Raw genomic sequence first — 27,865 nt, 5'->3', positions numbered from 1 at the left:
AGGGAAAGTGGCTCACACAAACTCTATGATGAGTAGACATTCTATCAAAACTACTCTATCACAAACCAGACTGTTCTACCCCAGACAAGAACATTGTTCCTCAAAGTAGATATGTCTCTGAGTAAGTGTCTGACTGAGCTAAATCACATTCTACAGGCAGCATGAGGAGAATAGTGGATACATCACTCTCTCTTCCTGATTCTCTTTCCCTTCCTCTGTCTCTATCTCTAACTTGCCCTCATCTATTTCTCTCCCTTCCTCTGTCGCTCCCTCAACTCTTTCTCTCCGTCCCTCTCCCCTCTCTCTGTTTTCCTGGAGGTAGTGTGGCAGCGTTGGTGGGTTGTGATCCAATCACCATCCGGCTGCAGCAATCACTGTGTTCTGATTGGATTTATAATCCAGACAGGATCTCTGATGGACAATCACCCAGCCAGGCAGCAAGCTGCCACTGCCAGCCCTGTAACGCACAAATTCTCTCTCTCTCTCTCTCTCTCCCTCCCTCCCTCCCTGTCTGTCTGATTGACCAAATCAGCCAGAGAAGAGAGTGATGGTGTGATAACTAATCAAAAGAGAACCATCGCGCTCTCCTAGAAGCTTTGCTGGTGCGTAAAACCTTTGAATTCTGACAAACAAAAAGGTGTGAGCGCGAACCCATTACAACTTTTTGTTTGTGATAAAGATGTGATGAAGGTCTGATGAAGGTCTGATGAGGGGGAGTGCTGGTAATAAAGCCCTTTTGTAGTGAAAAACTCAAGTCTGATTGGCTGGGCCTGGCTCCCCTGTGCAATATTTATTCAGTATATATAGATATGGTCATAGCCAGTTGGTCCACAGGTTGTAGTTTGATTATAAAACTACAATCCAAACTGATGTACGACACTAGCTGAGATCAGTAGTTCTAAGTGTAGAATACACAGCACAAGCTGGAACAGCTTTCTACAAGCTTACTGTACGCAGAACACCAGAGAGAGAAACTAGGAACATATTTATGATAATATTCCATACGTAAACACACATCCAAGCTCCCTCTTCAATAAGCTGTGATTTAGCTCTCTCATTTGAACAGCCAGTGAAAAAGCAATTTCCTCAACATAATATCCCAGCTCAGTCCCACTAGGCCAGATCACATGCAAACTAAAGGCACACAATATGATTGTGTTTTAATTCACACACAATCCCCACAAGTGACCATATCGTGAGAGTGAGCCGAGAACGGAACGGTAAATATCAACACATAAACAGAGTCATTTGGTTCTGTGGGAGGTTGAATAAACCATATTTGAGTAGTGTTTACTGCCCGAGGTCAATTCCTGGTTGTAGAGTTAAGAATTGAGAGAGAACACAGCAACTGGGACATTGGCTTTGTGACAGGATGAGGGAGAAAGAGAGGGAGGGAAGGAGAGGGAGCGTTTATGTGATGAGAGGAAGTGTATTTTAGAGTTTCCCTCTGGCACCATCCTGCTCCGTTTAGCCAGCTATACCTTCGACAGGAATGTGTGTGTGTGTTTGTATGTGTAGAGACAGGAGTGTGTGTGTATGTGTGTGTGTGTAGAGAGACAGGAGTGTGGGTGTGTGTGTGTGTGTGTGTGTGTATAGAGTGTCTCAGAAGGTCTCTCCTCTCTTTGTGCAGCAGCTCAATGAAAACAGAGTAATGAATGCTCTATCCTTTGTAATCACCACACTGTGCTCTCCTTTTCTCTCTCTCTCTCTCTCTCTCTCTCTCTCTCTCTCTCTGCTGTACGGCTCCTGCCTTTTCTCTCTCTCTCCCTCCCTGCAGTATGGCTCTCACGTCGTCTCTCTGCACTGCTCCCTCTGTTGGTGTCTCCATAGTACCGATCTTACTCTCTCTCTCTGGACTCTGAATGTATTCTCTGAACAGAATTTTATTTGGCCAGAATAACATGCACAAGCTTAAAGTCTCAATTTCCTCGTGCTGCAGATCTATTCCATCTCTCCATAGCGTGGAGCCAACACAACAGCAGGGGAAATCAACAGGACCATAATGGAGGGGTGGAATGAAAGGAAAGAAAGGGAGGGAAAGGAGAAGAGTATAGATACAGAGGCAGTGGAGGACATGTGGAGATGGAGTGACAGGATGAGACAGACCGAGGAAGGTGAAGAAACAGAGGGATTTTCTCTCTGTTGACATTGTTCTGGCTCTCTATAAATGCCAGGATGTGGCTGTTTACAGAAGCCCAAATCCTCTGGCTCACACACACACACACACACACACACACACACACACACACACACACACACACACAGATAAAGAACGGTCTAAGGGTGCCTGAGCACCTGCCCTTTCAGATTGGTGGCGTTTTTATCATTATTACATTTATATTTTAATTTTAGTCTATTTTCTCACTTGTTATTTACATTATTTGCGCATTAAACAAGCAAATGTCTCATTTTTGAATCTTGGAAAATTCCCCATCCCCCGCTTCTCTGCCCCCACACTGCAGTCGTCCTGCAGGCAGAAGCTACCGGCGCCCATAGGTTGTGTTGAAGTGGGTCCCTTTTGAGTTGCATGTGTCATCTCACAGTCAGGAACAGGGAAGGCTTCAATTCCAATGTTTGATAGTAGGCCTAAGAAGCAGAAGTCAGCAGCAGAATAAACTTCAATCAAAAGTAAAAGCTAGTTAGATTGTTTCAACAGCATAGCTAACTAGCTATCTAGCTACAGTAACTAGCTGATTTACATCGTTTACATTCGCTATGGTCAGATGATAGCCCACCCCTCTTTGCTCTCTTCGAGCAGTAGACCTGCTCACACTCTCTCTCTCTCTCTCTCTCTCTCACACACACACACACACACCAGTGCTAGCCCATCTGCTCCTGCAGGTACTGTAAGGCTTGGGTTGGCTGGCTCACTGGGTTAAATGTGATCCACAGAAAGAGCTGTGAGAGTACAGACCCTGGTCTGACCACATTCATCTGAGATCACCGTAATAGGCTGGAGGATCTCCTTTTACTCTAACATACACACATATGCACACACAGGCATGCAGGCGCACACACACACACGCACGCACCGTCCCAGAGGCTCAGCAGGATAGGTCTGACTGAGGAAACATGTCCCCTTCACCTCCTGTCAATGGCTCCATGGGCTGCTGCCTGCTACGCTCCACTGCACCACAAGCACACACACATCCCAGGAAACCAGAATTGGTTCTGTGAAGGTTCCCAGAACATTCGTTAAGTCGCGGCAAATGTTCTCATAACACAAAAACTGTCTAGTCGTGCTGATCATTATAGAATGTGTGTATAAAACATTCTATAATTAATTTTCCCAGGACACATTTTCCCAGAATGTCTCATTAGGTTGTGGGAACAGTCTGGTGGGAACATTGTGGGGACATCACGGGTGAAAGAAACTTTCACCTGGTCCTAAAAGAACTGAGGAAACTCCCCAGAACACATTTTGTCTGTTCTTTATGCATCCAAAATAGACTAAAGGAAATGAGATCGTGTTGGGTGTGTAACAGATCTCTCTCTAGTCAGATTTCTCACACTGTAAACAGAACCATAGTGTTAAAACTATAGAATGGAACTCTACATTTCATGTCTCTCTCACCAACAGGACCTCCAGAGCTGGTGAAAATGAAGTAAGAGCACAAGTGTGAGGGCAAAGTGAACATGTGTGTGTCCTACATTCTCAGCAGCAGTCATCAGTCAGGCTGGGGAATGAGATTCAGCTCTCCGTGGGTGCTGGGACCTTCGACACACACAAGCACTCACAAGGCCTGTCCGCCTATACCCGGGCAGAGAGACTGATGGTAAAAAGGTCAGGGCCATTACGCAGACGAGGGAGTGAGCGGTGGACAGCCTGATAGATGGGCTTTCTACGTGAGCGTTGAGCCAGACACACACACACAGGTTGATAGATGTGTTTTGTGCGTGAGCGGCTGTGTGGTTCTTTCAGACAGCAGTCAATACAGAACTAACAACACTCCTCTGTTCTGGGTCTGAATCTGACATCTACATGCAGATCACTGTGTGTGTGTGTGTGTGTGTGTGTGTGTGTGTGTGTGTGTGTGTGTGTGTGTGTGTGTGTGTGTGTGTGTGTGTGTGTGTGTGTGTGTCTCTATACCGGCTGGTCTCAGAGATCTACTGCTTCTCTAATGTGTTAATAGTGTGAACATCAATAATGCATAAAGCCTAACACTCCACTCTGGAAACACGCACAGCGCACAAACACACACACACACACACTGCCGGGGGAGAGGGAGAATTTGTTCAGAAACTTAAAGCCAATACAAAGGTTGTTTGGATGCAGGGCTGAATTCAACCAAACATGCCTCAGTAATGTTTGTGTTTATAAACTACTACCTTTCTCCTCTTTCCTCTCTCACTGTCCTCTCATCTCCTTCATTCCATCTTCCCCCTCTCTACTTTCATCTCCTTCTCTGTCCTTCTATACTCCCATCGTTTCCATCCTACTCTCTCCCTATTTCTTCTTTTCCACCTCTCTTTATATCCTCCAGCCTCCTCCCATTCCTTCAGCTGTGTCCTTCAATAGTCCTGAGTGGACTATTTACACAGGTTCATTCTGATTCCCTCGACCTCATACTACTAGTACCACTCAGACCCCAAGGAGACTCCTTTCCCTGTCTGTGTGTGTGTTTCCCTGCGTCTGTTAGGCCTTGGGGTTGGTTCGTCTCAAAGCTATGACCCTGGTCTGAGGCAAGTTCTCTTACATGGCTTCACTCCAGTAGCTTTCTATTACTGAGGTGTCCTTCCATCCAGATCTCTGTACACCTGATTCAGTTTCATAAAGAACCACAGAAACCAAAAATGTGCTATTGAATTCTGGACTTCTCCTCATCCCTCCTTCACACGTTCATCTCTTGTCCTGCAGAATGTAGAGTGACCTCGCAGTTTCATATTACTGCCTACTATTTCCTATTTCTCTGCCCCTAAACTGTTTTGGGGTTTCTATAGCAGAGGCCTGCTAGGGTAATTATCAGTGATGTACCAACTCTTTTAGGTCAGTCATCAACATTGTGATAGAGCAACCGTCATTACACACCACTGTGTGTGTGTGTGTGTGTGTGTGTGTGTGTGTGTGTGTGTGTGTGTGTCTCTGTGTTTGTGACTACAGCACTGTTTTCTCTTAGTCTGCATAATCACTTCATTACAGGTGCGAGGTAACGCATAGCCAGCATTTCACTGTGTGTTTGTATGTGTGTGTTGTGTTAGTGCAGGGGGTTCCCAAACGTTTTTGGCACATGACCCCATTTTGATATCTGAAGATTCTCGCGAACCCAACCATGTGAAAAAAAGTATATACACTGAACATAAATATAAACGCAACATGTAAAGTGTTGGTTCCATGTTTCATGAGCTGAAATATAAGATCCCAGAAATGTTCCATACGCACAAAAAGCTTATTTCTCTCAAATTTTGTGCGCAAATTTGTTTACATCCCTGTTAGTAAGTATTTCTCCTTTGCCAAGATAATCCATCCACCTGACAGGTGTGGCATATCAAGAAGCTGATTAAACAGCATGATCATTACACAGGTGCACATTGTGCTGGGGACAATGAAAGGCCACTCTAAAATGTGCAGCTTTGTCACACAACACAATGCCACAGATCTCAAGTTTTGAGGGAGTGTGCATTTAGCATGCTGACTGCAGGAATGTCCACTAGAGCTGTTGCCAGAGAATTGAATGTTCATTTCTCTACCATAATCTGCCTCCAATGTTGTTTTAGACAATTTGGCATTACGTCCACACGGCCTCACAACCGCAGACCACGTGCACGGCGTCGTGTGGGCGAGCGGTTTGCTGATGTCAACGTTGGTGCCGGTGGGGTTATGGTATGGGCAGGCATAAGCTATGGACAACAAACACAATTGCATTTTAACGATGGCAATTTGAATGCACAGAGATACCGTGGCAAGATCCTGAGGCCCATTGTCATGCCATTTATCTGCCGCCATCGACTCATGTTTCCGCATGATAATGCACTTCCCCATGTCACAACGATCTGCACACAATTCTTGAAAATGTCAAATTTCTTCCATGGCCTGGATTCTCACCAAACATGTCACCCATTGAGCATGTTTGGAATGCTCTGGATTGACATGTATGACAGCGTGTTCCAGTTCCCGTCAATATCCTGCAACTTCACACAGTCATTGAAGAGGAGAGGGACAACATTCCCACAGGTCACAATCAACAGCCTGATAAACTCTATGCGAAGGAGATGTCACGCTACATGATGAAAATGGTGGTCACACCAGATACTGAGTAGGTATCTCTGACCAACAGATGCATATCTGTATTCCGAGTCATGTCAAATCCATAGATTAGGGCCTAATGAATTTATGTAAATTGACTGATTTCCTTTTATCAACTGTAACTCAGTAAAATCTTTTAAATTGTTGTATAATACGTTTATATTTTTGTTCAGTATAATTAACAGCCAATGTTAACTTTTTCATTTGGGGCTATGGCAGTCAATTGAAAAACCTTCTAACAGTATTTCTGATCATCTTAACTCATCATCACATACTTTTAATGTGGGGCTATGACAGTCAATGGAATATTAGTCTGACATAATGTATCTAATCTCACCACCAGTAATGAGATGGGTGTGCTTGATGCACGTCGAGTCGGAGCTTCTCAAAGTCAGGGGGCGTGGTCGACACTACGCACCTCATCTCTGCTGTCACATCCAGCCTGAATCTATATTTGGTTTTAATGCAGACAAGAGCACTGAATGCAGCTTCACACAGATATGAGCTGTAGAAGAGTACCAATGGTCTGTAGGTAGAATGTCATTATTAGAACTGGAGATGACAATGACATCATACAGGAAACAACTGGGAACTGGGAACTCTCAACCAGCATCATTAGGTAGTCACATGGAATGCATTTCAATTAACAGGTGTGGCTTCTTAAAAGTTAATTTGTGAAATTTCTTTCCTTCTTAATGCATTTGAGACAATCAGTTGTGTTGTGACAAGGTAGGGGTGGTATACAGAAGATAGCCCTATTTGGTAAAAGACCAAGTCCATATTATGGCAAGTAAAGCTCAAATAAGCAACAGTCCATCCTTCTTTTAAGACATGCAGGTCAGTCAATCAGGAACATTTCAAGAACTTTGAAAGACTCTTCAAGTGCAGTCGCAAAAAAACATCAAGCGCTATGATGAAACTGGCATTCAATAGGACACCCACAGGAAAGGAAGACCCAGAGTTACCTCTGCTGCAGAGGATATGTTCATTAGAGTTACCAGCCTCAGAATTTGCAGCCCAAATAAATGCTTCACTGAGTTCAAGGAGGCCTTCATGGTCGAATTGCTGCAAAGAAACCACTACTAAAGACACCAATAAGAAGAAGAGACGTGCTTGGGCCAAGAAACATGAGCAGTGGACATTAGACCAGTGGAAATCTGTCCTTTGGTCTAAGGAGTTCAAATCTGAGATTTTTGGTTCCAACCGCCGTGTCATTGTGAGAAACAGAGTAGGTGAACAGATGATCTTGGCCTGTGTGATTCCCACCGTGAGGCATGGAGGAGGAGGTGTGATGGTGTGGGGGTGCTTTGCTGGGGACTGTCTGTGATTTATTTAGAATTCAAGGCACACTTAACCAGCATGGCTACCACAGCATTCTGCAGTGTTGCTCCATCCCATCTGGTTTGCGCTTAGTGGGACTACCATTTGTTTTTCAACAGGACAATGACTCAACACACCTCCAGGCTGTGTAAGGGCTATTTGACCAAGAAGGAGAGTGATGGAGTGCTGCATCAGATGACCTGGCCTCCACGATCACCCGACCTCAGCCCAATTGAGATGGGTTGGGATGAGTTGGACCGCAGAGTGAAGGAAAAGCAGTTTATGTGGGAACTCCTTCAAGACTCTTGTAAAAGCATTCCAGGTGAAGTTGGTTGAGTGAATGCCAAGAGTGTACAAAGCTGTCATCAAGGCAAAGGGTGGCTACTTTGAAGAATATCAAATATATTTTGATTTGCTTAACACTTTTTTGTTTACTACATGATTCCATATGTGTTATTTCCTAGTTTTGATGTCATTACTATTATTCTACAATGTAGAAAATAGCAAAAATAAAGACAAAACATTGAATGAGTAGGTGTTCTAAAACGTTTTACTGGTACTGTATGTATATATACATTTCCCACATTTTGTTAGGTTACAGCCTTATACTAAAATTTATTAAATTGTTTTTCCCCCTCATAATTATAAACACACTACACCAGGTTTTTCGAAATTTTTGCTAATTTATACAAATAAATAAATTAAATATTACATTTACATAAGTATTCAGACCCTTTACTAACTAATTTGTTGAAGCACCTTTTGTAGCGATTACAGCCTCGAGTCTTCATGGATATGACGCTATAAGCTTGGCACACCTGTATTTGGGGAATTTCTCCCATTCTTCTCTGCAGATCCTCTCAAGTTCTGTCAGGTTGGATGGGGAGCGTTGCTGCCCAGCTATTTCCAGGTCTCTCCAGAGATGTTTGATAGGGTTCAAGTCCGGACTCTGGCTGGGCCACTCAAAGACATTCAGAAACTTGTCCCGAAGCCATTTCTGCACTGTCTTGGCTGTGTGCTTGGGGTTGTTGTCCCTTTGGAAGGTGAACCGTGGCCCCAGTCTGAGGTCCTGAGCGCTCGGGAGCAAGTTTTCATCAAGGATCTCTATGCTCTGTTCATCTTTGCCTCGATCCTGACCAGTCTCCCAGTCCCTGTCACTGAAAACATCCTCACAGCATGATGCTGCCACCACCACGCTTCACCGTAGGGATAGTGCCAGGTTTCCTCCAGTCTGACTCTTGGCATTCAGGTCAAAGAGTTCAGTCTTGGTTTCATCAGACCAGAGAATCTTGTTTATCAGAATCTTCAGGTGCCTTTTGGCAAACTCCAAGCGTGCTGTCATGTGCCTTTTACTGAGGAGTGGCTTCTGTCTGGCCACTCTACCATAAAGGCCTGATTGGTGGAGTGCTGCAGAGATGGTTGTCTTTCTGGAAGGTTCTCCCATCTCCATAGAGGAACTCTAGAGCTCTGTCAGAGTGACCATCTGGTTCTTGGTTACCTCCGAGACCAAAGGCCTTCTCCCCCGATTGCTATTGCTCAGTTTGGCCGGGCGGCCAGCTCTCGGAGGAGTCTTGGGGGTTCCAAACTTCTTCCATTTAAGAATGATGGAGGCCACTGTGCTCTTGGGGACCTTCAATGCTGCAGAAATGTTTTGGTACCCTTCCCTAGATTTGTGCCTCGACACAATCCTGTCTCGGAGCTCGACGGACAATTCCTTCGACCTCATGTCTTGGTTTTTGCTCTGACATGCACTGTCAACTGTGGGACCTTATATAGACAGGTGTGCGCCTTTCCAAATCATGTTCAATCAATTAAATTTACCACAGGTGAACTCCAATCAAGTTGTAGACACATCTGAAGGATGTTTCTACAACATACATTGAGGCGGCAGGTAGTCTAGTGGTTAGAGTGTAGGGGCGGCAGGTAGCCTAGTGGTTAGAGTGTGGGGCGGCAGGTAGCCTAGTGGTTAGAGTGTAGGGGCGGCAGGTAGCCTAGTGGTTAGAGCATTGGACTTGTAACCGAAAGGTTGCAAGATCGAATCCCTGAGCTGACAAGGTAAAACTCTGTCATTCTGCCCCTGAACAAGGCAGTTAACCCACTGCTTACAGGCCGTCATTGAAAATAAGAATTTGTTCTTAACTGACTTGCCTAGTTAAATAGGATTCACCTGAGCTCAATTTAGAGTTTCATAGCAAAGGGTCTGAATACTTATGTAAATAAGGTATTTCTGTATTTTTTATTAGCAAACATTTCTAAAAGCCTGTTTCTTCTTTGTCATTATGGGGTAATGTGTGTAGATTGATGAGGAACATTTGTAATTTAATAAATTTTAGAATAAGGCTGTAACGTAACAACAGGTCTGAAAACTATTATTACATTTTAGTTTTTAACAGGATTTTGGAAATTCTCTTGCGACCCCATTTTCACATCAGGTGACCCAACATGGGGTAGCGACCCCTAGTTTGGGAACCATTGTGTTAGTAGTCAGTATGTGTTTTTGTGCAAGGGTGCACACACAGCATTTTGACTGCGTTCTCCTTGCCATACACAAAGGACTTATACTGAGACAGCCACACAGTCATTCTAATATCTACACATACAGCGTTAGTGTAATGGATGAACACAGCTAGGAGGGGTACTCTAGTTCACATGCTGCACTGCAAGATCTTGGGAAGTTATCTAGGTTACATCAATAAATGAATGTTTGAAAGCTAGCCTATTTTCCGGCTGTGAATCCTCCTCTCATCAACTTGCAGCATCTCTCAGCAGACCTTTTTGGGAAAGCACAGCAGTTTAGATTCCCAATTACTTTCTGCCTGGGTGCAGGAACTCTGACTTCATCACATCTGGGTTTCAAAACACATCCTGAATTTGGGAAGGGGAGCCCTCTGTTTCAGGTAACCTCCACGGGAGTAGGAAAGAGCGTGGTGCTGTCTATTCAAATGTTGGGGGTGTTCTACCTTAGATAGCTTCTCCTAAACAAGACCGGTTCGCCTGTGCACAGCACACACACACACACACACACACACACACACACACACACACACACACACACACACACACACACACGCACACACGCACACACGCACACACACACACGATGTGACATTGAGGAGACTTAACCAGATCTCTGCTATAACCTTGGTTCTCCAACTCTATTAAAAGAAGCCCCAGACATCTCACCCAGATAAACACACCTTTCCCTCTGCTATTTGTAAATCAGCTTTCAAAGTCAAGGCATGATTAGAAGGTGGAGTGGGCAACATCAACTAAGGCTACAGGTCCATAAAGGTAGCAGACCACATTTAAAAAAAAGAGTTGAAAATTGAATTCTAAATGAATTTATAATTATTTAAAAGAAGCAGATGTCTTCAATGACCTAAATAAAAAATAGACTCCAAAAATATGCACGACATATGAGCGAAGTGGAAAAGTGACATGAGCACAAAGCGTAGATTGGAGAGTCTCCTATTGTTACCTCAGTGGTTCAGACACCAACTGGACTGCTGTGCCTCTGTCCTACCAGCAACAGCATCACTCACCCTCTCCTCTCCCCCATTCTCTCTCCCCCTCTCCCTCCCTTGCTCTCTCTCTCCCCCACTTCTCCTCTCACCTCTGGCCCTCTCAGTGTTCTACTTCAAAGCTCAGTTGTAATTACATTGTGGAGGAACAGAACAGAGAGAGGCCAGCCCAGCCAGTCATATCACACATGTACTAGACTAGAGAGTAGAGGCTTCAAAGCTGTCCTGCTCCATTCTCTTCTCTAGGCCCTGGGATGAGGCTAGCTACAGGGGTCAGAGAGGCATACCGTCCCCTGACCTCTAACCCCTGACCCCTCTCAGTTTTGAGAGAAACAGCAGTCAGATCAACTCTACACACACTTGTGCCTACCACCCCAGTGCAGGGCTTTGTTCTCTCTGAGGGGATCTGAGGGTAGGATGGAGAGGTCAGTGAGCAGTTACAGGACACACACATGGTGAAGTCAGAGGATCTCCACACACCTGCAGGCAGGCAGGCAGGCAGGCAGACAGACAGACAGACAGACAGACAGACAGACAGACAGACAGACAGACAGACAGACAGACAGACAGACAGACAGACAGACAGACAGACAGACAGACAGACAGACAGACAGACAGACAGACAGACAGACAGACAGACAGACAGACAACAGACAGACAGACAGACAGACAGACAGCAGACAGACAGACGAAAACAAACAAGAGACAGACAGACAGACAGACAGACAGACAGACAGACAGACAGACAGACAGACAGACAGACAGACAGACAGACAGACAGACAGACAGACATCATCCTTTATCATTACTAATGGACAACATGTCAGTCACTGATCTGTTGTAGAACGACCAGAAGTCAATGATGTACATGACTTTACTATGGCTGGGGGTGTGAGAGTTAGGATTTCTGGAACAGAGAAAGAGAGATACTGGTTAGTTTATAATGGGACCATTCACCTATGTCTGACCACAAATGTGATTTTATCCACTAACCTAAACCCTGACCCTGACCCTAACCTCACCTCTATCCCTGACCTTATATTTCTAAAATATATATTTTCTCAAAGAGCATAGTACATTCTCTTCACAGTTTTGGTGTCATTGTGTGTTTGATACAGTGTGTCCAAATCATTTCTGTCTTACACACAGAACAGTGTGTGTAGTCCATACAGTTTCTCACATGGACAGAGACAGCGGCGGCTCAGTATACTTATAAACGGACATTAAATAGAGAGGAAACAGTTGAATTCTCCACTTCACCTTTATCTACATGGCTCTGAGGTACAGCTAGGAGTAAATACACTAAATGGAATTCTAAAACCAAACAAGTTATAAGACTGAGCAAGAGAATGGAAAGAGATTATTTTTAACCAATCGTATCTTTCCATTGTCTTTCTCCCTTTTATCTACCCCTCTCCTCTCTGCTCCCCCTCTCCCTTCTCTCTCCTCATCCTCTCCTTTTCAGCTGCTACTGTTATTGTGTGTGCAGCTGGTGGTAGGGTAATGATGAGAGGGGGAAAGAGAGAGAGAGGGAGAGAGAGACAGAAAAAGAGAGAGACAGAGAGAATGAGACAGAGAGAAAGAGAGAGGGAGAGAGAGGGAGGGAGAGACAGAGGGAGGGAGAGAGAGAAAAAGAGAGAGAAAGAGAGAGACAGAGAGAATGAGAGAGAAAGAGAAAGAGACAGAGAGACAGTGGTTATTTCTGTCTGCCCAGACCCAGACACACACCATGATGAAGCCCCATCTGAGAACGCATTATTATTATTACCCACTCTAACACATTACCGGGAATACAGAACATTACAACACAGACTGTTCTGATCATAGTTCATTCTGATGGACCGAAGAGCGTCCCAGCAATATTCACTATACAGTACAGTACCACTGACTAAATCCCAGTCACAAGCAGCATTGATATGTGAAGGATGTGGATAACGTTCTGCTAGGTGAGGTACTACTTCAGTACAAGAGGCAGGTTCTTTCATCCAGCCGAGCCATGGATCTGAGCTGTAGGTCTTGAGTGTTAAATGGTGTGTGTTGGTATTGTGTTGATACGTGCATGTTGTCTGTTCTGAGTTTTAAAACTTTACTATTCAGTAATCAATTACAAGAGTTCTGCATTCTCATTAAGTTGGAGACTTTAACTGCAAGGAGAATTTTGACTGTAGAGTGCTAAACGAATACAACCATCCCTATCTCTTTATAGCCACAGGACTAACAATTATGGATGTAATGAAATTGTATTGCCTACCACAACATGTGGTGAGTTCTATTCCATTGCAACAAAGACTGATAAACCAAAAAAATACATTCAATCAAAACAAGGGGTCAAGAAAATATTTAATGCCTTGTTAAAGTAAAAACACACAAAAGGCCAAACAATAAATGTCTTAACTGTATGATACAGTATGTCCTTGATCTTTCTTCATCTGGTGAAAAACAGCCCTTATAAATCTACACATATTTATCAGAAATATAATGACATGCACTGACACTATCTACTATGACAAACACACACCATTAAAACATGGATATGTCCAGAGAGGGGGGGAAGAGAAAGAAAGGAGAGAGAGAGAGCGATAGAAAGCAGAAGGAGAGAGAGAGAGAAAGCAGAAGGAGAGAGAGAGAAAGCAGAAGGAGAGAGAGATAGAAAGCAGAAGGAGAGAGAGAGAGAAAGCAGAAGGAGAGAGAGAAAGCAGAAGGAGCGAGAGAGAGCAATAGAAAGCAGGAGAGAGAGAGAGAGAAAGCAGAAGGAGAGAGAGATAGAAAGCAGGAGAGAGAGAGAGAAACCAGAAGGAGAGAGAGAGAGAGAAAGCAGAAGGAGAGAGAGAGAGAGAAAGCAGAAGGAGAGAGAGAGAGAAAGCAGAAGGAGAGAGAGAGAGAAAGCAGAAGGAGAGAGAGAGAGAAAGCAGAAGGAGAGAGAAAGAAAGCAGAAGGAGAGAGAAAGAAAGAAAGCAGAAGGAGAGAGAGAGCAATATAAAGCAGGAGAGAGAGAGATAGAAAGCAGGAGAGAGAAAGAGAGAAAGCAGGAGAGAGAGAGAGAGAAAGCAGAAGGAGAGAGAGAAAGCAGAAGGAGAGAGAGAAAGCAGAAGGAGAGAGAGAGAGCAATAGAAAGCAGGAGAGAGAGAGAGAAACCAGAAGGAGAGAGAGAGATAGAAAGCAGGAGAGAGAGCAATAGAAAGCAGGAGAGAGAGAGAGAAGGCAGAAGGAGAGAGAGAGAAAGCAGAAGGAGAGAGAGAAAGCAGAAGGAGAGAGAGAAAGCAGGAGAGAGAGAAAGCAGAAGGAGAGAGAGAGAAAGCAGAAGGGGAGAGAGAGAAAGCAGAAGGAGAGAGAGAGAAAGCAGAAGGAGAGAGAGAGAAAGCAGAAGGAGAGAGAGAAAGCAGAAGGAGAGAGAAAGAAAGCAGAAGGAGAGAGAGAAAGCAGAAGGAGAGAGAGAAAGCAGAAGGAGAGAGAGAGAAAGCAGAAGGAGAGAGAGAGAAAGCAGAAGGAGAGAGAGAGAGAGAGAGCAGAAGGAGAGAGAGAGAGAAAGCAGAAGGAGAGAGAAAGAAAGCAGAAGGAGAGAGAGAAAGCAGAAGGAGCGAGAGAGAGCAATAGAAAGCAGGAGAGAGAGAGAGAGAAAGCAGAAGGAGAGAGAGAAAGCAGAAGGAGAGAGAGAGAAAGCAGAAGGAGAGAGAGAGAAAGCAGAAGGAGAGAGAGAGAGAGAGAGAAAGCAGAAGGAGAGAGAGAGAAAGCAGAAGGAGAGAGAGAAAGCAGAAGGAGAGAGAGAAAGCAGAAGGAGAGAGAGAGAGAGATAGAAAGCAGGAGAGAGAGCATGAGAAAACAGAGGCATTACTAGGATAAATACTCTGATAAATCAGTACAGAAATGTGCGAGCTGTCAAATGCATTTATCTGATCCTATTGCTGCTGCGTATCTCCCTGTACAGGGGCTATAAAGAAGACAAGTGTGTGTGTGTCAGTGATGATGAAGATGACCCTGGCTGTGAAAGGTCTACGGACATCCCTATGAGCCTTGTCCCACTAGCGCGCGTGCACACACACACACACACACACACACACACACACACACACACACACACACACACACACACACACACACACACACACACACACACACACACACACACACACACACACACACACACACACACACACACACACCTGTAATAGAGGTGGTTACAGGGCTGTGGTGGGGTGATGGCGCTCTGTAAGCCACAGCAGCATAAATCACAGGCTAATAACAGAGCACTGAGTTGGCCTGTATTTACTACCACTCTCTCTCCTGCAAGGCCACACTCCTGCCCTACAGCACACCACACTGCACTACCTGCCTGTGGTCACACAGTACACACCATTTACAAACACATCCCTCACCTTTATTAAACACTCAACATGATCCAGGTACGGTGTATATGGCCTAATACATGCACCTGTCGTAGGTACTGGAGATTGGACTACTGGTACAGGAGAGAAGAGGAGGAGGAGAGGAAGGGGAAGACATGAAAGGAATTAATGAATGAAAGGAGTGAAAGGAGAGGAAAGGAAGGGGAGGAGAGGAAAGGGAGGAGAGAAGAGGAAGGAGAGGAAAGGAAGGAGAGGAAAGGGAGGAGAGGAAAGAGAGGAGTGGAGAGGAAGGGGAGGAGAGGGATGAGAGGAGAGGAAAGGTATGGGAGGAGAGGGAGGATAGGAAAGGTATGAGAGGAAAGGAAGGGGAGGATAGGAAAGGGGGGAAAGGAAGGGGAGGAAGGGGAGGTGAGGAAGGGGAGGAGAGGAAAGGGATGAGAGGAGAGGGATGAGAGGAGAGGAAAGGGATGAGAGGAAAGGGATGAGAGGAGAGGAAAGGGATGAGAGGAGAGAAAAGGGAGGAGAAGAAAGGGATGAGAGGAAAGGGATGAGAGGAGAGAAAAGGGAGGAGAAGAAAGGGATGAGAGGAAAGGGATGAGAGGAGAGAAAAGGGAGGAGAGGAGAGAAAAGGGAGGAGAAGAAAGGGATGAGAGGAAAGGGATGAGAGGAGAGAAAAGGGAGGAGAAGAAAGGGATGAGAGGAAAGGGATGAGAGGAGAGAAAAGGGAGGAGAAGAAAGGGATGAGAGGAAAGGGATGAGAGGAGAGAAAAGGGATGAGAGGAGAGAAAAGGGAGGAGAGGAAAGGGATGAGAGGAGAGAAAAGGGAGGAGAGGAGAGAAAAGGGAGGAGAGGAAAGGGATGAGAGGTGAGGAAGGGGAGGAAAGTTGAGGAAGAGGAGGAGAGGATGAGGAGGAGAAACAATAAGTCTAATATATTGTAAAGACACAGACAACTATCCTGAGCCAGAGGGAGAGTCATTTTCAGTGAATGAGCAGACCTCTAGCAACTACTGAAAGGTTACCATGTAGCATGTTTGATATTAACAGGCATGCTCACAACACTTTATCTCCTCTTTAACTGGGAGAGGACATGATTAAAGTGAAGTTCCTTCAGCATGAAGCTACTAATATATTCCTACTGGAGAGGAGCAGCCTCTCTCTCTCTCACTCCCTCTCTCTCCCTCCCTCTCTGATTGCTTTGGTGACTCACACGATTAGCCAGCTGCTTCCCCTGATTAAAGAAACTCCCCTGTTTGTAGGGCATCTCCTCATGCTTCTCCTTCCTCTAGCCCTCTCTCCACTCCTCCATCTGTCTCCTCCTTTCCCAAGTCTTCCTCTCTACCTACCTCTCTGTCTTCCCCTCTCCACCCTCCTTTACCTCGCCCACACACGTTCATTTCCTGTCTACTCCCTTTTGCCCTCTCTCTCCCTGTCCTTCAATCTGTCTCTCTCACTCTCTCTCACCTCTCCAGACGTTTATATCATCCCTCCGTCTTTCTCACTTTCTCTCTCTTGGGTTTAGTCTTTCACTTCACTTCTCCCAACATTCAATTAACTTTCCACTTCCTCTCCACCGCAACTCCCCCGACGCGTCAATCACACTCTGCTGCCGTGGCGACTGACAGCTGGCCCCCACCCTTCCTCCCAGCGGCGTCCTGTGTTCCACCACGCATGACCCAGTCACCTGGTAGGGGGCTCCCACAGCCCTCTGGGATACCTGGTGGGGCAGGGCGGCCATACTGCCTGGGCTCAGGGAGGACACTCAGGGAGGACACTCTGGGAGGACACTCTGGGAGGACACTCTGGGAGGACACTCTGGGAGGACACTCTGGGAGGACACTCTGGGAGGACACTCTGGGAGGTTAACTGTTCATAGCAACTCCTGTTCATTAGCTCACTGGGCGTGAGGAACTGTGTGTGGGTGCTTAGTGGTTTTGAGTCTCCAACCAGTATTGCAGAGAGGTAGTCTCATCAAAACCAGACATCTGTCCTTCAAAATGCATCACCACATTGACAAAACACAAAGGTAAAGTTGCATGTCTTCGATGGAAGCAGTTGTGGGAAAAGTACCCAATTGTCATACTTGATTAAAAGTAAAGATACCTTAACGGAAAGACTCAAGTAAAAGTGAAAGTCACCCAGTAAAATGCTACTTGAGTAAAAGTAAAAGTATTTGATTTTAAATATACTTATCAAAAGTAAAAGTATGAATCATTTCAAATTCCTTTCCATTTTCTTGTTTTTTTAAATTTACGGATAGTCAGGGGCATAATTTACAAATGAAGAATTTGTGTTTAGTGAGATCGCCAAATCAGACGCAGTTGGGATGAGCAGGGATGTTCTCTTGATAAGTGTGTGAATTGGATCATTTCCTGTCCTGTTAAACAATCAAAATTTAGCAAGTACTTTTGGGTGTCAGGGAAAATGTATGGAGTAAAAAGTACATTATTTACTTTAGGAATGTAGTCAAGTAAAAGCAGTCAAAAATATAAATAGTAACAGTACAGATACCACAAAAAATGACCTAAGTAGTACTTTAAAGTATTTTTACTCTAGGTACTTTACACCACTGAATGGTAGTTTGATGTCAAATAATAGCATAATAAAAAGTATTGACGTGTTCACTGTGTGATATTTTCCGGATTCTCCACGGTATAAAAGACCTGTCATGTTCTCCAGTGTGTATCTGTGTGTGTGTGTGTGTGTGTCAGTGTGAGCTGTAGCGATCCTCTGAGTCCTTACAGAGATAGTAAAATAGTCAATCAGACAGATAGGGGCAGAGCCATGCTCCTGGCAGCAGCCTGTTAATCCACATCATTTCCCCAGACTCTTCTCTTCTTCTCCAAATGCGATGGGATTTACTCAGGGCCAAGGCACCCCACTGGTAATCCCTATTCCTTAGAAATCTCCACACACTGTGGGTGGATGTGTGTGAGAGCGGGAGAGAGAGAAATGGAAAATAGAGATTGTGAGAGGGACAGACTGTGTCAGAGAGAAGGAAGACTAAGAGGAAGAGATAGAGTGTGTGAGGGACAGACTGTGTCAGAGAGAAGGAAGACTAAGAGGAAGAGATAGAGTGTGTGAGGGACAGACTGTGTCAGAGAGAAGGAAGACTAAGAGGAAGAGATAGAGTGTGTGAGGGACAGACTGTGTCAGAGAGAAGGAAGACTAAGAGGAAGAGATAGTGTGTTTACACAAATGATGCAACAAAAACAAAGATGTAAAAGTGTAAAAGTGAGATGAGAGTGACATCTGAAGATGAAAGGTAACCGTGCTTCTGCACCTAGCCAGCCTGCTACAGTAGTCGGCTTGTCAGATAAAAGCCAGCCTGCTACAGTAGTCTGCTTGTCAGATAAAAGCCAGCCTGCTACAGTAGTCTGCTTGTCAGATAAAAGCCAGCCTGCTACAGTAGTCTGCTTGTCAGATAAAAGCCAGCCTGCTACAGTAGTCTGCTTGTCAGATAAAAGCCAGCCTGCCTGTGTCTGGTAATGAAATGACAGAGGGGATATTACCCAGAATGACCTGCAGGACTGTCTGTCTGTGGACGCCACTGTGTTCTGTGTGTAATAGAATAATAGATTACATCTAGCAGACACATTCACACACCCTCAAGGACACACACACACACACACACACACACACACACACACAGAAAGACAGAGACAGAGAGAGAGACAGAGAGAGACAGAGAGCGAGAGAGAGAGAGCGCGAGAGAGACAGAGAGAGACATAAAAAAAGCTAGTTAGCTAGCTCATGAATGCAAACAATCCAAAAACATAGCAAAAGGACATCTGTTTCAGTAGCTATCGTTACCTAGCTGACTATATAGTTTGGTGTCATCATCTAAAATAACCCTAATTTATAAGACAGTTCTTATTTGATAAATGGTGGTCGGACCCATCTATGTGAAGCTAGCCACAATAAGGATTAGCCACAATAGTGGACTTTGCGGTTAGCCTTCAAAATAAAAGTATGGCATAATTCTACTATTTGTATTCATTTGCATCACCGTCAATGACATACTTTTATTTTGAAGGCAAACCACAAATTCCACTATTGTGCTTAATCCTTATTGTGACTAGCTTCACAACACATAACTCGGTCCGGTCGAACCTCACTAGCCAGATGAAGCTAGCTGGCTGCTTATAAAGTTAGCTTTGGGCAACAGGGTTAAGTTGCTGACTAGCTATTTATTTTCATGAACCGACGTTCAATTTCAATAGGCGAACAACAAGTGGCAACCGAGCTAATACTGACACAAGGATTCCTAAATCATTGCTAAGAATAATGAAAATGACTGCAGTTTCTACTGGTCATTGTTTTCAGGCTGGTTGTATTGGTGCTAGCTAGGTACCAAGCTAAAGCTAGCTACCCCAGAAGTTGCGGTCGAACAAATGATGCTTTATTACCAACAAAGTATTGTAAACACATCGTGTTTGCAGACTATTTTGGACAGCTTTGACAGTGCTACTGTATTTTTTTTGAGACGCAAAGACCCAAACGGCATTCCATAGGTATGTATGTCTTGAAGCTAATAGCAGTGACGCTATTACTGTGTAACTCCGGTAGGGCAACATCTGAAAAATAGCGCACTTGGTAGTGTGTACCGGTGCTCGATCAGTCGGCGAAAGCCAACATCACCCACGACAGAACGGTTGATTGTCAAGGGCAATGAATCCCATTATCTTGGCTTTAATGGATTTCACCTTTGAGGTATCTCACAGAAATGTTCTTACTCTTTCAAATAACTGCTCGACTTGTCTGCTCGATCCACACAGCAGACATTGTGGGCTAGGTTAGGAATGCTGTGTTACACGTGTTTGTCAACATTTTACGTGGCATCATTACGTCATGTACCTACGTTATATAGGTATGCACTGTAGCTTTGACATCGTTTTTTAACATCGGCGTTAACCTGTTGGGTCTAGGGGGCAGCATTTGCACGTCTGGATAAAAAAAATGTACCCGATTTAATCTGGTTACTAATCCTACCCAGTAACTAGAATATGCATATACTTATTATATATGGATAGAAAACACTCTAAAGTTTCCAAAACTGTTTGAATGGTGTCTGTGAGTATAACAGAACTCATTTGGCAGGCAAAACCCTGAGACATTTTCTGACAGGAAGTGGATACCTGATGTGTTGTATTGACTTTAAACCTATCCCATTGAAAAACACAGGGGTTTAGGAATATTTTGGCACTTCCTATTGCTTCCACTAGATGTCACCAGCCTTTACAAAGTGTTTTGAGTCTTCTGGAGGGAGATCTGACCGAACAAGAGCCATGGAACGATGATGTCCCATTAGACACCTGGCGCGCGAGTTCATGTTGGGTACCCTCGTTCCAATACGTTATAAAAGAGTATGCATTCGTCCACCTTGAATATTATTCATGTTCTGGTTAAAAAAGGCCCTAATGATTTATGCTATACAACGTTTGACATGTTTGAACGAACGGAAATATATTTTTTCCCCTCGTTCATGACGAGAAGTCCGGCTGGCTTACATCATGTGCTAACGAGACGGAGATTTTTGGACATAAATGATGAGCTTTTTTGAACAAAACTACATTCGTTATGGACCTGTGATACCTGGAAGTGACATCTGATGAAGAGAATCAAAGGTAATGGATTATTTACATAGTATTTTCGATTTTAGATCTCCCCAACATGACGTCTAGTCTGTATCGCAACGCGTATTTTTCTGGGCGCAGTGCTCAGATTATTGCAAAGTGTGATTTCCCAGTAAGGTTATTTTTAAATCTGGCAAGTTGATTGCGTTCAAGAGATGTAAATCTATAATTCTTTAAATGACAATATAATATTTTACCAATGTTTTCTAATTTTAATTATTTAATTTGTTACGCTGACTTGACTGCCGGTTGTTGGAGGGAAACGATTTCCTCAACATCAATGCCATAGTAAAACGCTGTTTTTGGATATAAATATGAACTTGATAGAACTAAAAATGCATGCATTGTCTAACATAATGTCCTAGGATGGAGATTGTAAAAGGTTAGTGCATCATTTTAGCTGGTTTTATGGTTTTGGTGACCCTGTCTTTGACTTGACAAAACATTACACACAACTCTTGTAAATGTACTGTCCTAACATACTCTAAATTTATGCTTTCGCCGTAAAACCTTTTTGAAATCGTAAAACGTGGTTAGATTAAGGAGATGTTTATCTTTCAAATGGTGTAAAATAGTTGTATTTTTGAAAAATTTGAATTTTGACATTTATTTGGATTCAAATTTGCCGCTCTTGAAATGCACCTGCTGTTGATGGAGTGCACCACGGGTGGCACGCTAGCGTCCCACCTAGCCCCAAGAGGTTAAACTAGACATCGGGCCGATACCGAAGTTGGCATTTTTAGCTAATATCGTCCGATTCCGATTTGTTCACCGATATATCGTACATCGATAGATGAGAACTATAGCCATTTTATCACGCAGAGGACATATTGTGCATAATGCTTTACAGAGAGACTGTACACTGTGCATTGAGAGTGTGTGTGACAGTGTATGTGTGCATGGGTGTGAGTGTACTCACCGCCCTGGTCGGAGGTGACTGTAATAGTGGCCGTGGCGCCACGGGTCAGGGTTAAGGGGTTTAGGGGTTAGAGTAGGTTGTCCACCCACTCTGGCCAGAGCGGGTGAAAATGCGCTTTGGTGATGACATTTCAATTATGTTATAAAATACATTTTAAAAGGACAAATGATTATGTTCTGAATCATTCAGTGGGGTCTTTCTCTGACATATCATCAACATCGCATCCAGAGTTGGATTTGGTGACCTAATACATCTAATAATACGCGCCGAGCTTGGTTGCCATAGCAGTGAAGGTTTCTCCTAACAACTTTTGAGGATTTACCATTTTGTGGTTGTCGTCTTCAAAGTTGTTTCCGCGGGTTGCAAAAAGCTAAATTAGCATGACGCGAGCTGAATTAAATGTAAAAGGCTTCGAGAATAAAAAGCTTGGTATTCGCTCAGTGCTCCGTTGACATCTTCGAAAAAGAAAAGGAGTTTCGAAATAATATCAAAAGCGTACACTAAAATGTCATAATCGATATCCATTTGACCTCTATATTGTTTTCTGTCCCGCGGATTCAAAGAGAAAGATGAGTTCAATGGGGAAAGTGAGCCTTTTAGACCGTCAGTAGCCTTCATTCTTGCACAGAATCCAGCCTAGCTAACACGATGCAATTTTCCTGATTTTTTTACCACTTTTTTTCTCTTGCCTCCATTGATTTAGTCCCCCTAATTCTGGCCATCCTACAGGGGTAAAAACTCCAATACCTTTTGAACGGATTATGCTAGAGACATGAGGTTTGGACCATTGGTTTTAGAGGATTAGATACACAATTAACATATGTTGGTAAAAGATGTCTTTTAATTGGACACCCTAGTCAGTGTATAGGTGTACTCACCGCCCTGGTCGGTGGAGACAGTGATGTCTGACAGGTTCAGGGTCAGAGGTTAGAGGTCAGTGTATAGGTGTACTCACCGCCCTGGTCGGTGGAGACAGTGATGTCTGACAGGTTCAGGGTCAGAGGTTAGAGGTCAGTGTATAGGTGTACTCACCGCCCTGGTCGGTGGAGACAGTGATGGAGGCCACAGGTCTCTGGTAGTTATTCATCTTAGACACTCCATTCAGTGACTCAATCTCAAAGGTGTAGTTGGCATGAGCAGAGAAGTCCATCACCGTCACCGTGGTGTTAGTCAGGCCCTGGGGGCGGGGCACAAAGCGAAGCTCTTCCCCACAAAGCTGGCATTGGTCGGGCTCCGGGCCGCATCGCTTACATAGCACGTTATAGGTCAGGTCCTTGCGACCACCCATGTCGCTGGGAGGAGACCACTCCAACTGTAGACAGGTGTCGTTCAGGTTGAAGACCACGTTATGAGGAGGGGAGGGGGGACCTGGAATAGAGAGAGAGCTTCGTGTTGATTGATCATGTTTCTGCCTCAACATCTCTATAGTTTGTGGTGGTATGAGTCCAAATAAAGAGTATAGCACACATTGAAAGGGAACAGGCAAATGTTATTCCACTTTAAGTGGAACAGACAGCGTTTTAACTCCTTTGCAGATAAGAAACAAACAGACAGTCACATCAATCAAAAATATAAAATTCCCAGTTCATACTACAAAACTAACTTTATAAGAGGTTTTAAAATAGGTTCTATTTGACTCAACATTCCATGACGTACACTAAGGCATTGTTGGTAGATTATATGGATGCAGTTCAATATATGATTAATGTAATTCACCAATACATTTCTTGGTAGTCCCAAAAATATTTTCAGGTTGTAAATCACAGCTGGTCTGGTACATTGTAGCTGCCTCCATTCAGGATGCACCTTTTCAGTTTCAATGACTCAATATTTTGGACCAAAACGGCCGAATGTAACTAAGGCTGGGAATGTCAATATAATCAAACTAGCAAGGGCAATGATAACAAGTCAGTCATAATGTGGCTAGCGTAACTATTTATGTATCTATTAATTTAGCAAGCTAAAAACGTGGAGGCTAATGTTTGCTAGCTAGCTGCTGGGATGATGTCATGTCATTGGAGTGGGCGAGTGACTGACTTTTTCCCCTCATTGTTTTTTGGTTGCTACAGCTAGAGATGCAGGTGTCATTTGGTTAGCTAGCAATACATATGAATCGCTTTGCTAGCTAGCTTTATTGAACTTTAACAACTGTTATCCAGTTAGCATATCTTGTGTGTTCGTAAATTCACTCTGGCTATCTAATCCAATTTCAGAGAACTCTCATCTAAGAGTGAAGGATAACTGATGAATTTATGAACACGCAACACCGCCGAATATGACCCCTGTCAATTGTTACCAGCAGCACAGTCTAGATAACATGCAAACAGCCTAACCAGCTCTGCTAGGGCGAATAAAATGGTCAGAACGAGGTGTTCTCTCATTTGTCTCTGGAAGTAGCAAGGAAGCTAGCCAACTTTAGACAGTTAGCTTGGGTGTTTGACTGCCATTGTCAGGAATGCTCAGATCAACCTTACTCCTCGGCCAGCGTGTCCAGTGTCAATAGTGCAGTGTGCTCTAAACGAACAACCCAGAGTGCACTCTGACATACTGAAGGCAATTTACAAACGCACCCTTAGTCGTCAATCAAATGTATTTGGCATTGATCAAATGTGCGGGCAGGCAAGTTCCCATTCAGTTGTCAAAACGTGGGACCAGCAGGCTACTACTCACCATTGTTTATCAGTGCAATTTCGATGGCCAAGTAGCTGAAAAAGTTTGAGTGTTTATCTAATGTTCCCTCGTTATATTTGAGCTCATCTTGCTCTGGCTAGCATTAGTGTTGAACTTGTTGTTGATGTGCATAACTGAGGCAGAGAGAGCCTACCTTTTTATGGTTGTTTGATCAATAGGTCTGTAAAGTTCCCAAACGTAAGAGGAGACATTTACTTACTGGCAGAAATCCATTCAGGTGTATTTTGGAGCTTTTGGTGAATGCGTTCTAATGGTCTAAAGTATTACTGTTGCTCCTGCCTGTAAACACACAGTCCAGGTCAAAGTGAATGATGACAGGCCCGTGTGGCAAATGGCTTATTTGCATATAGGCCTACTGTAGCTCTGATTGGCTATGGGGCACCAGTCTGCGTAGACTCTGGTCTTGGATAAGACAGATTTTTTTATTAGGTTTTAATTACTGCAGTTTATTAATTGTCAAAATCCATGCCCGCTTTCCCACTCTATACTGATATAGAATTTTCACAAATACCTTACTCTACATCATTTCCAAACATTCTATGAATTTATGAAACGTGAAAATGACCATATCTAAGTGCTCACTTGTCAGAAAACGGTGCCATGATGTTCCTGGGGGTGTATATGAACAGATTGTAATGCGATTTCATGTTGCTAAAACGCTATCAGATCCACTTTAAACATGGCTAAAAAACAAAACCTTGCTATTATAATGCCATGTGTACTTTGATACCATTGTTCACTTTGACAAACATCTACTATCTACTACAGACAGCTTATCATCAAGGTGACTGCTTCTCCATTGTGTGTGAAGTTATTCTGGGAGAGGTATTGTGAGAGTAGGTGCATGCAGGCATTGAGTAGATGTGTGTGCAGGCATTATGTGTGTGCAGGCATTGTGTATGTGTGTGCAGGTATTGTGCTGTACAGAGCAGTCTGCCAGCTGTCAGAGGGGCAGTGTTAAAAGGCCTGGGGGATTTAAACCCTCCAGTCCTGCCAAGCTTTCTGTCTGTCTGGACAATAGGCTGGAGCCCTCTCCTGCCTAACCCCGCTCCCAATCCCCCTCTCCTGTCCTCCTCCTACCTTCCTCTACCTTTCCCTGCTCCCTATTCCCCTCTCCTGTCCTCCTCCTACCTTCCTCTACCTTTCCCTGCTCCCTATACCCTCTCCTGTCCTTCTCCTACCTTCCCCGCTCCCAATCCGCCTCTCCTGCCCTCCTCCTCCTCTTTTCCATCCCTCTTTCATACCCTCCTCCTCATCTGCTCTCTCTCATATAACACTACATGCCTGTACTGTACTCTCCAAGAGTATATAACACTATATGCCTGTACTGTACTCTCCAAGGGTATATAACATTACATGCCTGTACTGTACTCTCCAAGGGTATATAACACTATATGCCTGTACTGTACTCTCTCCAAGAGTATATAACATTACATGCCTGTACTGTACTCTCCAAGAGTATATAACACTATATGCCTGTACTGTACTCTCCAAGAGTATATAACATTACATGCCTGTACTGTACTCCCCAAGAGTATATAACATTACATGCCTGTACTGTACTCTCCAAGAGTATATAACATTACATGCCTGTACTGTACTCTCCAAGAGTATATAACACTATATGCCTGTACTGTACTCTCCAAGAGTATATAACATTACATGCATGTACTGTACTCTCCAAGAGTATATAACATTACATGCCTGTACTGTACTCTCCAAGAGTATATACCATTACATGCCTGTACTGTACTCTCCAAGAGTATATAACATTACATGCCTGTACGGTACTCTCCAAGAGTATATACCACTACATGCCTGTACTGTACTCTCCAAGAGTATATAACACTATATGCCTGTACTGTACTCTCCAAGAGTATATACCATTACATGCATGTACTGTACTCTCCAAGAGTATATAACATTACATGCCTGTACGGTACTCTCCAAGAGTATATAACATTACATGCCTGTACTGTACTCTCCAAGAGTATATAACACTATATGCCTGTACTGTACTCTCCAAGAGTATATAACATTACATGCCTGTACTGTACTCTCCAAGAGTATATAACACTATATGCCTGTACTGTACTCTCCAAGAGTATATAACACTACATGCCTGTACTGTACTCTCCAAGAGTATATAACATTACATGCCTGTACTGTACTCTCCAAGGGTATATAACACTATATGCCTGTACTGTACTCTCCCCAAGAGTATATAACATTACATGCCTGTACTGTACTCTCCAAGAGTATATAACATGACATGCCTGTACTGTACTCTCCAAGAGTATATAACACTATATGCCTGTACTGTACTCTCCCCAAGAGTATATAACATTACATGCCTGTACTGTACTCTCCAAGAGTATATAACACTACATGCCTGTACTGTACTCTCCAAGAGTATATAACACTATATGCCTGTACTGTACTCTCCAAGAGTATATAACACTATATGCCTGTACTGTACTCTCCAAGGGTATATAACATTACATGCCTGTACTGTACTCTCCAAGGGTATATAACACTATATGCCTGTACTATACTCTCCAAGAGTATATAACACTATATGCCTGTACTGTACTCTCCAAGGGTATATAACATTACATGCCTGTACTGTACTCTCCAAGGGTATATAACACTATATGCCTGTACTATACTCTCCAAGAGTATATACCATTACATGCCTGTACTATACTCTCCAAGAGTATATAACACTACATGCCTGTACTGTACTCTCCAAGAGTATATAACACTACATGCCTGTACTGTACTCTCCAAGAGTATATAACACTATATGCCTGTACTGTACTCTCCAAGAGTATATAACACTATATGCCTGTACTGTACTCTCCAAGGGTATATAACATTACATGCCTGTACTGTACTCTCCAAGGGTATATAACACTATATGCCTGTACTATACTCTCCAAGAGTATATACCATTACATGCCTGTACTGTACTCTCCAAGAGTATATAACACTACATGCCTGTACTGTACTCTCCAAGAGTATATAACACTATATGCCTGTACTGTACTCTCCCCAAGAGTATATAACATTACATGCCTGTACTGTACTCTCCAAGAGTATATAACATGACATGCCTGTACTGTACTCTCCAAGAGTATATAACACTATATGCCTGTACTGTACTCTCCCCAAGAGTATATAACATTACAT

General features: G+C 43.8%; 1 protein-coding gene across 1 annotated transcript in view; it reads right to left on the bottom strand.

The window, feature by feature from the left end:
• The window catches only part of LOC106582188 (ephrin type-A receptor 6), a 218,615-nt gene that overhangs the window by 49,787 nt on the left and 140,963 nt on the right, over positions 1-27,865 (bottom strand). Inside the window, exon 7 of the mRNA XM_014165015.2 lies at positions 23,015-23,350. Coding sequence (XP_014020490.1) covers positions 23,015-23,350 — 336 coding nt within the window. The remainder of the gene's footprint in view (positions 1-23,014; positions 23,351-27,865) is intronic.

This window comes from Salmo salar, chromosome ssa21 (genome assembly GCF_905237065.1).
Source record: "Salmo salar chromosome ssa21, Ssal_v3.1, whole genome shotgun sequence".
Lineage (NCBI taxonomy): Eukaryota > Metazoa > Chordata > Actinopteri > Salmoniformes > Salmonidae > Salmo > Salmo salar.
Note: the sequence above shows the minus strand (reverse complement) of the source record. Positions and strands in the feature narration are given on the sequence as shown.